Raw genomic sequence first — 15,007 nt, forward strand, 5'->3', positions numbered from 1 at the left:
GGGTCCTACGATCTGGTGGGAGGGGGGTAGTCGCCATCTCCGGTTGGGGTTGGGCCCACAGCCTCCGCGAGAGCACGCATTCTTGGGACCACTACACACGGGGGAACGGGAGAGGGTCTGTGCGGGTGAATTAGCACAAGAGGCTCAGGTACCCCGTGAATACTCCGACCTGTTGGACGTTTTTAATGAACGAGAGTGCGACACGCTACCACCTCATCGTTCCACGGACTGCGCCATTGAGATCGTTTTGCTTTTGCTTTTGCTCATTAAACCGTTTTGGAAACTCAGCTTTCGTCTCGGTTGCTTGAATCTCCTGCTCTCCGGACGAGGTTTGAGAGCATGTTGTTAGGAATTATATCAACCCAGAGCCAGTGAAATTAAATCAATGTTAAATTAAATATATATTTTAATTATAGAAAGATACACGTTACAAACTCATCCACTTACATGGATCTCCTCATATCTATTTCCCCACCATGATTTGTGACATCTGTGAGTAATATATTCCACATCCATGAATTAACTTAAGAAAGAGGGGGTTGATATGCTAACAAGGACATATTTGTTTCACATCTTAGTCATAGGTTCATGTGTTTACTGTAGTTTTGAAAGCGTGTGTATATTTTACTCAATTAGAACTTGCTGGACATAGAACTAAAACTTTGCTATCAGCTAATTTTGGGGTATGATTCAGCAATTAGAATAGTTTGCAAAAGTTCCGGTTTGGTGTCATGACGAGACAGGTGAAAAAAACCGGAGCTCCGGATTCCTAGCCCGATTTTGCTCTGGGACCTCAAGGGATCGGAAAGTTGCCCTGGAGAGGCGACGAAGAAGGAAGCCTTGGGAGCTTGGAGCCAATGGTGGTCGGCCCAAACGAAATAAATATTTTCAAAACCACTATATTAGAAATGCATTATGTGAAAAAATAAAATGTAAAATATACTTGCAAATTCCAGGATGGCTTTCAACAATGGAAGCATTTGTACAATTTAATCAGTTTTGAGAAAATTTAATCAGTTTTGAGAAAATACAGACATATAAAGATATTCTAAATTCTGAAGGGAATTTAAAATCTAAACAAGAGATGGAAAATCAGGGTATTGATCTATCATGGTGGGCATATTTACAAATGCAAGTGAGATATGATAAAGATGTTAAATTGTACGGATTTTATAAAGAACAGATCTTGTTTGATCAGATATTATTAACCTTTGATGAGAAATTAATTAAGAAAATATATAACTTTTTATTGAATTTGAAAATGGTAAATGAACAAGTAAAAGAAACAATGATAACATGGGCAAAGAATTTTGGATATAATATAAAATTTTTGAAATCTTTAATTCCCTTGTGGGCAAAACTTGTGGGAAAGAAATTATAAATTGACAATGTCAACCTCTTACAAAGAAAACCTATATAAAATGTTTCATAGATGGCACCTGCCACCAGCAAGATTAGCAAAAATGTTTAAAAATATGTCAGATAAATGTTGGAAATATAAACACAAGTCAGGTAATTATCACTATGATGGACATGTGTTAAAGCAAAGAGATATTGGACAAAAATACATAGAAATAGAAAAGATGTTGGGAAAACATGTAGATATTAAACTTGAACTTTTTTATTAGGTATAATGCCAGAAAAGATTGATAAACAAAGTATATACTTGATTTAACATAACAGCAGCAAGAATCGCACAATATTGGAAAAATGAAGAAATACCACCAGAGGAAGAAATAATTAAAAAATACTAGATTGTGCAGAAATGGACACTTACTTTGAGGTTGACAGAAAAAGAAGAAACATAATACTATCAAACTTGGGACTTATTTTATCAATGGCTGGAGAAAAGAATAAGGGATTTGGAATTAAATCTGTATTAGTGAATGATAAACTCAGATAACACGTTTGTTGAACAAGCACTACTGAATTGTATGAAAAAACCAATAAAAACTTTTTTTAAAAAAATATTTGCAAAAGTACAAGAAGTTCTTTATATCATCCTCACGCATTTGTTACATAACAGAATCACCCAAGAAGCTCAATTTTTACATGTTTAATTAAGCATTCATGATGCTCTTTTTTATGCAAAATATAGTTAATGACATGAAGCTTGCATATTTCTACACTCTAAAAAAAGTCCAAGCTGACTCATTAACTATCATTATCAGAATTACGGAGATATAGATCGGTAAAGAATTTTATTTTAAAAAAACTGATCAGAATTTAGTTATTAAATGTTGAATAACTGAGATTATTTGGTGCTTTATCTTCATATGGCTCCTAATTCCTGCAGGGGACACTGCTGCTTTAACATTGGATGTTCAGGGGCTTTACAAAGAGAAGTTAAATAATAAATCCTAAAATGCAATATAAGAAAATATTTTCTTCTCAGACATCAAGTAGGACTGTTCATAATTTCTTATTTTCTTTGTCAGTTGTTCATAATGTTTAAAAATTCTTTTTATGCAATAGGCTTTGCTATCACATTTGTTTTTTAATTCTTTCAGTCACCTGCTAATAAACCAGAGATACTATGTTTAGAACTGCATACAATACATATGTAATTAAAGCATACTACAAATGTATTTTTACCTGTTTTTGTAAAAGAATCATATGACTATCTTAGGTGATGTTGTTTGGTTCTAAATTTTAATTCCATTTAAATGAAGAGTTCACTTAAGGCTAATAATACAGAACATGTTACCACTTTTAGGTCCATATTCTATACACTTTTAGTCCTACTGAGTTGTTTAACATAAAGCTGAGTATGAGTCATAAAGCAAAGAAGACTTTTTAAAAGAAATATATCACACTTAAATTAGTTTAGACAGCATGACATCAGAGAGTAATTAAATAGGTTTTTGTTGGAATTCCACTTCCAATTCCTGAGTTCAAGTTTGTAAAAGATTTCTAAGCACCTGCAGGTTTCTGTGTGTGAAATATTTTCACTGGAAGGGATTCAAAACTTTTTAAAAAACTTTTAACACAGAGGCAGCATTACGCCATTCTTCCTTCTTGGAAAAAAACATTCCTCTCAGATTTAAACAAGAGTCCTTCAAGTTTTTAGTCATTTTTAAGGAAGAAAGGGGGTTGGTTAACTTTCTCTTTTTAGGAATAAACTGCTGGCAGAAATCAGGAGACAGCAAATTGAACATATTAGCATTTCCACTATGGGACTGGATACAGATATTACACAAATTGATTTGAAATGCTGTATATTGAAAATAAAGCTCTTTTTCCTTTTTCCTTTTAATCTATTTTATTTTTTATGCCAAACCAGAGGAACCTTTTTCAATTTTTTATTTGGTGGCATTCAAAGGAAGACCAGAGGATGAAAATCCTGTACTTTCCTTCTATATTGCTTTGGCACTTCAGTTGGTTTTATCTGGTTTTCATTTCCTTAATATTGAATCCTGCTGAAGCAAATCAAGGTAACCTAGGTTTGAAATTAGGATTGTCTAAAGTAGATGGAAAAGAGAGGCACCCGTTGCCAAGGACAGGCACTTTTAGAACAGGGAGCCATGAATATAATGCTGGCAATTCCAAGTCTAGAACAAGAAGCAATACTGCTCAAGCTGGAAGTCTCTTGGCAAAGACTGACAATTCAAAGAAGACTCTATCTAAAGCAAGGAATACAGAAAAACAGGACGGACTTACTTCAAATAGACAACCAAGAATAAGGACAGTGACTCCAAAGGCTCAGAATTTTGGCCCTAAAGCTCCAGTGAAAAAATCTGGCACAGGAAATTCAGATAGTTCCTACAAAACCAAAACAATCAAAGAACCTATTACCCAAAGGGAATCTAAAGAGGCATTCAGACCTCCGGCTGTCATACCACATGAATATATGCTTGCCTTATACCAAGCTCTTTCTGATGCAGAACGGAAAGATATAAATGGAAGTCTAAAACTGGAGATGGGACTTGCCAATACAATTACAAGCTTCCTAGACAAGGGACAAGGTAAGAAAATCCATCTATTTGCAGAAGGACAGGAAACCTTGCTAATCACAGCTGTTTTGATCCTAAATGGATACTTTTAAGAGCATTTCTAGTGTCAGATTTTGATATTTGTATTAAGGTAAATACTAATTTTCAGAATGTATTGTGACATGTTTTTCCTCTCTGCATAAAACATTGTCATCACTTTATAACACAATACTATATATATGATAGAATAAAAGCTGAATAATCTGTTCCTGTTGTCTCTTTCTATTTCAGAAAAAAACAGATTAGCAAAGAGGGACTGTCTGGTTATTTCTAATTCCTTAGAATGAAACTAATTCAGATATAGGTTTAATTCAAATTCAATATTATAAAATAAGTAGGAGGCAATATTTCTGTAATAAAAAGACTATAAGATCAAAGGAGGTTGTCTACATTTTTTTAGCTCCTCATAGGCCCCACAGCAATCTATGAATTTTCTTTTAATTCCCATGTTGGTAATTGATTTTTCTTGTACAAGTACTCTTGAAATGAGTAGTGTGTACAACTCAGGACTGTAACTCATGATAGAGAAACTTATCTATTATCTGTAAATATACTCAAAGAAGAAAGAGTTTTGTCTGAATGAAATTCCAAGTTGAATGTTTAAATCCAATATATGTCATTATTCATTAAGCTTAAACTTCTTTTCCTGGCAAGTGTCTTTGAAGGAAAACAGTTACTAAAAATATCATTCACAAGCATATGCTCTGTGCTTTCTATCTTAAAATATAACCACTACATAGTCACATATGTTTATATGCTTCCCATATTGTATTACTACAACAAAAAGAACATCATAGGCACAAAGGTTTAATCTGAAGTTCAGGTTCAAATGTATTTTATTGGAATTTAAGTTCTAATTAGGTTACATGTAGCGTCTAAAACTGTCTTCTCCTCTGAAATGTTGAAGAATTGGCCCAATATATCTCCATGTGATATTAACTTCTAACAGTCCCATAAAGCCATTTTATTAATCCCAAACTCATTATGCACATGTGCTGGGAGAAACTAAACAGTAGTACACATTTCTATTAAGGAATATTTGAACTTCTCTCTGTTTTTCTCTTTAGATGATCAAGCTCCAATTAAAAAGCAAAAATACATTTTTGACATCAGCGCACTAGAGAAAGATGGTTTACTAGGGGCAGAATTGCGGATTTTAAGAAAAAAGGCTGATATCTGGAAGCCTTATTCTCCTGAGAAAACTTGTCAAGTGAAGCTATCCAGTTGCTCTGCAAGCAGGCAAGCATCCATTGTCTTGGAGTCTCGAACAGTCAACATCATAGATACAGCAAAATGGGAAGTGTTTGACATTTGGAAAGTGTTTAGGAACTTTAAAAACTTTAATAACTTGTGTTTTGAACTGGAGGCTTTTGAAAAGGAGAGGCCTGTTGATTTAAGGATTGTGGGATTTAATAGAACAGGAAGGCAAGTCAATGAAAAGGCTCTTTTTTTAGTATTTGGTAGAACAAAGAAAAGAGACTTGTTTTTCAATGAAATAAAAGCCAGATCTGGTCAAGACGACAAAACTGTTTATGAGTACCTATTCAGTCAAAGAAGAAAGAGAAGGGCTCCTCTAGCAACTCAACAAGGAAAACGACCAAACAAAAATTTGAAGGCAAAGTGTAGCAGAAAACTACTCCATGTGAATTTTAAGGATATGGGTTGGGATGACTGGATAATAGCTCCTCTTGAATATGAAGCATATCATTGTGAAGGACTTTGTGAATTTCCTCTTCGATCTCATCTAGAACCCACCAATCATGCAGTTATCCAAACATTAATGAACTCGATGGATCCAGAATCAACACCTCCCACTTGTTGTGTTCCAACAAGGCTGAGCCCTATTAGCGTTTTGTTTACTGATTCAGCTAATAATGTAGTTTATAAACAATATGAAGATATGGTGGTAGAGTCATGTGGTTGTAGATAGCAGCACAAATGCAGTTATCTTCTTTACTTTTAAATAAAAGACAAATAAAGTATGAGCCTATAGATGATCAGCATAATAAAATCATCCAAAGCCTTCTATATTGACAATAGTGACATTTTAATGTTGGCAAGCTTTTTTTTATTACAACTTCCACAAGGATTCTATCTTTCTTTATTACAAGTTGTAATAAGGAGTTATTATTTTTTAAAGCAGCAACTGTAGCGGCCTGGTGTCACATGTTTAAATTATTCCTATTTATACTAGTTATATCTACAATATTACAAGGGCCACATCTAGAGACACTTGCTACTGTCAATAGAGCACACAGATATTTGTGGGATGTATGTCCTCAAACCATCACATTAAATCATAAGTCAGGTTGCTACCACCAGGACAGTAGTTGCCACACTGTACTTTGAGGTCAGGTATGAGTCACGTATGTTTCTAAATAGAATAGATTAATAAAACAAACAACATGAAAAATGGACTGCAGTGCCATCCTGTAATTTGTCATGTTTTAATATTTGTTACTCCCTAAATCAGTGCTGGCCCAATACATTTTGCTGCCTGATGTACAGTACGAAATAATGCAACCACACTTTAAAAGTGTGCGCTGCATTATTTAGACTTCAGTTTTTGCCTTGATTTATCTCCCCTGAAGCAGGTTTCTTTACTGGAAGGTAGTAGCCAATCTTCTTTAACCACTCAAATACACTTCAGTGGCACAAACATTTTTATCTGATAAATATTTTTGACCCAAATAGCAAATAGTGTTACAATGGGCCTTTTTATTTTCTTACACATTTTTAAGCTCAATAATATTAAACTATTTCACAACTGATCTTCCATGCCCATTATTGTCCAATATATTTATCTTGTATTTGCTTGGGGAAAAAACTTATTTCTTTAATTCTGTTATAACAGTATCTAATAGTTTTAAGAAATATTTCATATATTTAGAACTGTATATTTGCAAGAATTATTTAATAGAATGCTGACTTGGTTTTAAACTGTACATATTATATGTGGAATTAGAGAATTGCAAGCAAATATGTTTATTTCAGTGTATATTATTTCCATGTTATCTTTTTAAAATGTTGATCTTTTTAGTGTGTGAACACTAGTGTTTTATTGTTTTGCTTATAAATCATGCTGCACTCTAATGCTTATAATCTTAAACTGCAGTAAATTATTGGGTGTTAGATATCTAGATGACATAGTTACTATAAATATAATTTTATTAAATCTGTGCTTTGAGTGCCCTCTTTAAAACTAATGGAAGTTAAGAATGCATGGTTTTATTTGCTATCTGAATATTCTCTGAAAAACTGCAAACTATCAAAAACACACATATATACCATGATCAGTACTTTTATTGGGAAATATAAAGTAGTAGTTGAGGCAATCTTATACATTTATACTCTGGACCTAAATACTACTGCCTTTTGACTATATACGCTATGATTATATTCTAAATCTGTTGTGTGCATGAGTCTATTAATTTCCATAGACTTAGGCATTTTTGGCTCATGTTCCATGGCTTTTTTCTAGCTGTCTGTCCATTAATCCCAAAAGAAATGTCTTTGTACATTAGTTTTCAAAAATCTCCTGAATTTGTTTGTTTGTATCCAAACTTTTTTATATGTCCATCATACATGATAAAATGACCCTTCAAGTTGTTCACCTTTCCAGCAAAAATTTGAAGTGCCTTTATACATTCTAGACAATTTCTCTAATGACAAATACCAACAATACATCATTTTATAAAAATTCTCTTTAAGGCTACAATATAATGTAAATTTCAATCCTTTCAACTACATATTTTCCCACTGTCCATTTGTATATTGTAGCCAAACCTTTTAGTGCATTTTTACTTGTTCTTCTGTCTCATATTTCAAGTTTATACATTGTAGCAATAACATTTGTACATAATTCTGTTTCAAACAAAACCTGCATTGTTCAAAACCATAAAAACTTTTATCCACTTTAAACCTTTCTGTTAATTGTATATAAGAAAACCATTGACAAGTATATCCTTCTGTTGTCAAAACCTCTTAATTTTATTTTACAATCCTCTTCAGAAATTTCTAATACATCAAGATAACCATTTATGTTTTACTATTTATCATTTATAAAACACTTCATGTGCTAAGAAGCACAAAGGTATTTTCAGGCACAACCTAGGCTTATATTTATTTTATAGATTAAGAATAGCCCACCAGACATAAAATCTATATTAACCTTGCTTTAATACAGTGGCCCCCAACCAGACATAAAATCTATATTACCCTTGTTTTAATATAGTGGTCCCCAAAGAGACCAATTTTGTAGAAGATAATTTTTCCACGGGCTGGGGGTAGGGATGGTTTTTGTTTCGCTCACTCACTGTGAACCCATGAGGGGTGGTTTCCATTTCCTCACTCGCCTACCACTCACCTCCAGTGGCCTGGAGGTTGGGGATCCCAGCTTTAATATACCATAGATGTCCTTACCATCCAAATTTTAGATCATGTGCTTCTAATTCCAATGGCCTTCTATTTCTCAGCAACATCCACTTTTCATCCAAGTTAAACAACAAGCAGTGAAGTGTAATGTACTGGAATCTGATAGAACTAATCTTCTTCTTTGCTTGTTTGCAGGCAATAGTATATTTTTAGTTAAACATCCTAGTTTGCACAGAGCAGCATGAATTACATGGAACTGACAACCCTGCCAAAGACCAAAGAACTGGTGAATAGACTGGTTCTTTGGAATATTTCTTGGTAAGTAGAAGACAGAAGATCCACTACATATGCTTCAGATAACTGTTCCTTGCAAGGAGACTGTAGGATAGCAGTCCATGGGTTTGGGTGCTGGAAGACAAAGGAATTAGCCATCATGCTTGCAATCTCAGTGGAGCCTTTCAAAGGACATTAAGTTTGCAACCTCACTTTCTAATCACTTTTGGAAATTGCTTATTAACTATCATAAAGCTATTAGAATTACAGATCTAAAAAGTCTCTGAGTGAGTTTAGCTTCAAAATGAATAAGTGAAAAAGTAATTTATTGATTTTCTAGTTTTACACTTAAATATTTGAAAAGCAATGTGGCAGCTGGGTTGGTCAATAATTCAATAACATACAAATATCTTTAGTACAGATCTCAAACTATTACATTAAATGTTTCCTGTCTTTTCCCCTTAGTATTTACTGTCTCATATTTAAATTAATACAATTCTTATTATATCAAATAAATAAAAAATAACTTTCTTACATTTATCAATAATTTTTGGTTTATACGTACATATCTAGTTATTTTAACATTCAATCTTTTTAAACAATGTCCTGGTTAGTTTTTCCCATTTTTTAACTTCCCATTAATGTTTAAATTTAACATTTGATATTATAATTTTCAAATTTTAACTAACCCCAATTCCCTTTATCACAATTCATCACAAGATCTAATGTTCAGGATACACGTCTTATCTATTTGAATTCTCACCATCTACAACAACTAATTAATACAATATAATATTCTTATTTTCTAGTAATTTCCAAATATCTTAAATTTACTAACACAATTTTCTCTTATTTCAAAATGTAATACTTCCTCTTTTTCTCTTTATATCTACTATCTCATATTTAAGCTAATAATTTTTATTATTACTGCTAAGTAAAAACATATTTGTTACATTCAGCAATAGGTTTTTAGCTTATATATATCTTAATTACCTTTACATTTGACCTTTATAAGCAAATCAATGTTCAAATTTAACTGTTAATATTTATACTTCTAAGTTTTAAATAACCAGTTTTCTTTATCTCAACTCATAACAATATCTAATATACAAAGTACATATCTATTTGAGTATTCTATTTTAATTCTCATGAGTAAGTAAAAACCCCAATTTTCTTCAGTCTTATTCTAGCTTTCTTTCTTTGCCAAATTGTCTTCCATTTCCATGCTTTTGAGTCATCAAACAAATCTCCCTGTATTGTTATATATATTGTTTGACATAGGAAAAAACCATCCGGTCGCCATTTTTTGAGAGGATTAACAAATAGTCTATTTTTCCATCTTGATGTAGTTGTCCTGAACTGTTTATCTTCTCTTTAGTCTGTTTTTCTTCTTGATCTTCATGTTCCTTCTGATTTATGTAGAAAGTCTTTTCCTTTTTTCATATTATCAGTCCCTTTTCTGGGTTTTCCACTGACTGTGTTTGTTGATCAGTTGAATCTTCTGTCATAATATTTAATTGTTCCACTTTTTCTGTTATATTCTGTGTAGTTGAATTTTATTTGTAATCAAAGCTTGAGTTCGTGTATCTGGGCTGACCTTGTTCTTTTCTGTAACCTCTTATTTCATCAGTGGCAATAAGAATAGCTTGATGAATTCCTTTCAGCATAGAGAGAATCTGTTCCTGATCTTCATCCATATTTTCCTAGTAGTGTATTAGGCTAAAAGCTTTACAATCAGAGAATGCAAAAAAAAAATAAATCACTGAATATGGAACTCAGCTCAGCTTCTCACAGCTGGTATCTCAAGGTAAATGAATGTTATATATTGTCTGGGCTACTGGCCAAGTCTCTTTTAAGCAATAACAAGTTGAAGTATCAGGTTTAGCCACAAGATGTCATCCCTACCATTTAAAGTTTTCTTTTAAATCCAAAGTTTTTTTAAATAATCTTTTCAGTTTTGCTTCTTTTTGATAAATAAAAACCCAAATCTTCAGTAAGAGTAGAAAATCTTTTAGTCCACAAACTTTGAAAAACAAAATTCCAATTTGGATCAAGTTATTCTTTCAACGTTAAAAACTCCCCTGGAAAGTCAGTCACCGCTGTTTCTAGAGGGAGAGATAAAATCTCCCTTCCCTCTCCACAGGAGGGAAACTACTTTAAGCAGCTTATGAAGGTAAAAAAGATAGTTAGGGCGGTAGATCTCACCCAGTCTCATCCATGCTGCTTTATAAATTGCCTGCCTCCTTTATAAATGTGACTTCGGCTGTCTGCAGCCTAGGGACGAGCAATATTGCTATAGCCGGTCTTTTGTCTGCTGGTTTGGAGGGCTGACCTGGAACGAGCTGAAGGGCTACTACCCTTCCACGGGAACCCCCTCCTTGCTGGTCACCTCTACAGGGTGACTTTTGACCCTTTCCAGGGTCCCCCAGAGAAGCAAAACTAGATGCGGAAGACGGAGCTCGACTTCCAGACCTCCATGGCGGCTGCGTCAGCAAAACGGAACTCCATGATGTCAGATTCTACTGTATGGATAAATTATCTCCAAAAATGTTAATAAGGGAATGACATATGTGGAGCAAATTTTGTCTGATAGGATAGAGAAAGTACCAAAAGTGAAACTACAAATGACAATCCAAGACAAGGATTTGGAAAAAAGATATACAAAAGTAACTGATTGAAGCTTTAAAAATTAAAGAGGACACACAAACCAAGGGAATGACCTGGGGAAAAATTATTGGATCAACAAAAGAATCAACCCTTGAAGAATTCTGTATGCTAGTGTAAGGAATTAAAGAGAATAAAATCGTATGATAATATTTGAATGAACTAAAGATCAAGACTTTTAGAAGTAAAAGGAATATAAAGTTGGTATATTTAATCAATGTTAAACTAAGACTTTTTTTCAAGGTTTTGCAATCCTTTACAGACTTTTTGCTGACACCAGGATTGAAAAGTTGATGTCTTAATGGATTTGCTTGTAGAGAAGGGATGTGATATGGAATGAAGATTTACTAATTTTGTGTATACTTTTAATGAAAGATGAAAATCAATCTTTATATATTTCTTTTCTTTTTTCATCATTTTCCCTTCCTTTTTTGTTGCAGCTTTTATTTATTTATTTATTTATTAATTTAATTTAATTTAATTTAATTTTTTATATTTACTATTCTTTTTTTCTCTTTAAGTTTAGTTTGTATTACTTTTTACTATTATAATCAAAATCCTTGATAAAAATTATATACAAAAATGGACGGAAAAACCTAATCTAGATGAACCATTAGCTGGATTCAGCAGAGATTATGTTTTGAAAACCCTACAATGAAAATTAACGTATTCTTGAATTCTTCCTAACAACTTTCTCAGCTACTTATAGTTTAATAGAGAGTGGGAAGACTGGCATCTCAAATTATTATTATGATCAACTATACTGCTTTCCCCTAGGGACGTGGCATTATTATTGAACAGTAAACATTGGTGGGGGGGGGAAGAGTGGTAAAATGATATTGATTAAAAGTTCAGCTTTCCTATGGCAGGTTTCTCTCTTATTTTTCATAGAAAATGCCTCATTTGTATCTACTTTCTAAAGTTATTCTCTATCCCAAGTATGTCTTTGAACATTCAGATTTTAAATAAGTAGTATGCTATCAGACAAATATGGGCTAATAATTTTTGTTGTATTTGGCTAAAATATGAGAACTGGGTTGAATGGGTAAACATGCAAGTATGCCATTTAAAACAATGCATTGCCATTAGTGTTTGAATATGTGCCTAAACTCTATGTGTACTTTTGTATGGTTATGTCATTTCCTATATAAAATATGATTATTTATATAACAGCTATATGAAAGTTGCAGTAACCCAGTATGTAGGCTATTTGAAGCTGCTTTAAAGAAACATAAAAAGCCTTGACCCTCACATAATAAGAAGTATTTATAGTGATACTGTTTTATGACATCCTAACCAATTATGATAGAATTTTTGTTAGAAAAAAATAGTCTGTGGTTTTGGCATATCTTACTTTAAGAATTTTTATGGTTGCACAGTCAGTGGATTGAATTAAATTATTACTGATCTTCAAATATAGTTGATTTTTCAAACATTAATTACTTAGTTGATGGATAGTTTGACAAGGCCACAGAAATGGAGAATTTTAAAAGGTTTGGGCTACTGCAGTTACGGTTATGTATAGACTCTGATTTTCCCAATACTTCTAATAACCAAATATAAGTATCAAAAATTATTAAATTATAAATTTAAAACTGAATAAATTAAATATTTAGGTATTTAAAATATATCATTTATATTAGTAAACAATAATAAAATAATAATTAAAATAGATGTTACATTGATTAAATTGAATTTACATAGTTATTTAAAGAATTAATATTATAAAATAGAAAGTTATTTCAAAAAAGAAATAAATCATGGTGATTAAAATGTATTAAAACTGAAATAAGAAAAATCCTTATGCTATTAATATAATATAAAATTAAACTAATCCTTTAATATCCAATTATATCTAGATCATATAAAAACCTGTTGCTCTATTTTCTGATTTTTTTCAATAAAAGAACATTTCAAAAATCACTAAGAATCACATCACTTGTATCAAATCTTCAATTCAATATTGCTTTTCCACCTAGGTAGCATGACTCTTTGCTGAACCCCAGGCTCAATAAAGCCAGTCTTCTTCATTAATGTCAACTATCCTATTTGAAGTACCATTTTATGCAATTGTACTTTATTTCCAGGAAAGTATACATACATTGCTAACTTTGGACAATACCTAGGAGGGAAATTTCCTAGACTTTTCCTGTTTTAGCAGCTTCTGACTCACTACAGCCTTTGAAGAGAATTTAGGGGCTTCTTAAGTTATGTGACATGTGAATATTGGAAAAGAAAAGTCACTTAACTGTGTCCTGAGAAATCCTATTACTTCTTGAATTGTTTATAACTTGCTCACAGCATCAAAATCTGTTATCTTTTTCTCTGTGCTTTGATGTTCACCTTGACAGTTGCTTCACTATTTACTTTTCCATAATAGTTCCATTAAATATTAGTAATATTTCTGGAGATTATACTGTATATGTGCACCTTTCTTCATTAACACAAATATTTTGAACTTGATTATTGTCAAAAAAAAAAAGGGACACGGTGGCTCAGTGAGTTAGGACGCTGAGCTTGTCGATCAGAAGATCAGCAGTTTGGCGGGTCGAATCCCAAGTGCCGCATAACAGAGTGAGCGCCTGTTACTCGTCCCAGCTTCTGCCAACCTAGCAGTTCGAAAGCACGTAAAAATGCAAGTAGAAAAATAGGGACCACTACGGTGGGAAGGTAACAGCGTTCCGTGCACCTTTGGCATCTAGTCATGCCGGCCACATGACCACGGAGACGTCCTCGGACAAACGCTGGCTCTTCGGCTTCGAAACGGAGATGAGCACCGGCCCTTAGAGTTGGAAACGACTAGCATGCATGTGCTGGAGAACCTTTACCTTTTATTGTCAAAAAGAGTACAATGATTTTAGTTTTTAGTGTCCCAAATAACAGAAGGAAAATCCTGGTTAAAATAAATTTTAAAATTAGCTCCCTTGTTCCAATAGTGACTTTAGTATGAGGCTCCTGTCTGTGTCACTTTCACAATATGACTTCATGAACTGCTGGCAGAGTAACAAAGGACGACGTGCTTATATAAGAAGATCCCTGCTGAGTCAGGTCAAAGACAGGTCAACATTCCAGATGTGTTCAGAAAACTTATAGGTAGGATTTTCTTTGTTGCTGAGAGGAAGGGATCTTGTATTTCCAAACATTGATTATCCTAGTGACATTAAGGTATGTTGACTGCTATAACTTACTACAGTTTAGATTAATACAGCTTTTATTTAAGTAACATTTGGGTTAATTTGTTAGACATAGCTGTATTTATTTATAGGCCTAAATGATTCTGGGCAATATATAGTATCTAAGTTAAGATTCTCAACTTTTTTAAATCAATGCCTGGAGACTGCACCCCAGAATGTGAGCAGGACTGGGACACCATAGGCAAAGCCAGAATAAATAATAATAATTTCCCTTGTATTGAATAATTTTCATTTTCTGTCAAATTAAAGTTGGCACCAATTTTAGAGATGCTCTTGAGACTCACACCCAAGACTTGAATAGGTCACATGCAACTTGGATCTCATATTCTGCTCTCCACCTAGACTATTCTATTAATGGAAATCCAAAAATTAAAATTATTGAAATTCTGTTAACTAGATGATTTGAATAGCATTAAATAAAACTGAATGTTGAGATCAAACTAAGTTTTATCGTTGCGTTATAGATATTTCCTGTTAAATAAATGAGCAATTCATCATATTGCTATGCAT

At 33.0% G+C, this 15,007-nt stretch overlaps 1 protein-coding gene across 1 annotated transcript; it reads left to right on the forward strand.

Annotated features, from left to right (window-relative positions):
* Window positions 1–3,097: 3,097 nt before the first annotated feature.
* On the forward strand, window positions 3,098–7,179 carry GDF5 (growth differentiation factor 5). The gene is made up of 2 exons (XM_081322798.1): window positions 3,098–3,965; window positions 5,060–7,179. The coding sequence occupies exons 1-2, from the start codon at window positions 3,272–3,274 to the stop codon at window positions 5,920–5,922; spliced, it is 1,557 nt and encodes a 518-aa protein (XP_081178924.1). The 5' UTR covers window positions 3,098–3,271; the 3' UTR covers window positions 5,923–7,179.
* Window positions 7,180–15,007: the final 7,828 nt, after the last annotated feature.

The sequence above is a fragment of the Vipera berus genome (genome assembly GCF_964194415.1).
Source record: "Vipera berus genome assembly, chromosome: 3".
NCBI classification, from domain to species: domain Eukaryota; kingdom Metazoa; phylum Chordata; class Lepidosauria; order Squamata; family Viperidae; genus Vipera; species Vipera berus.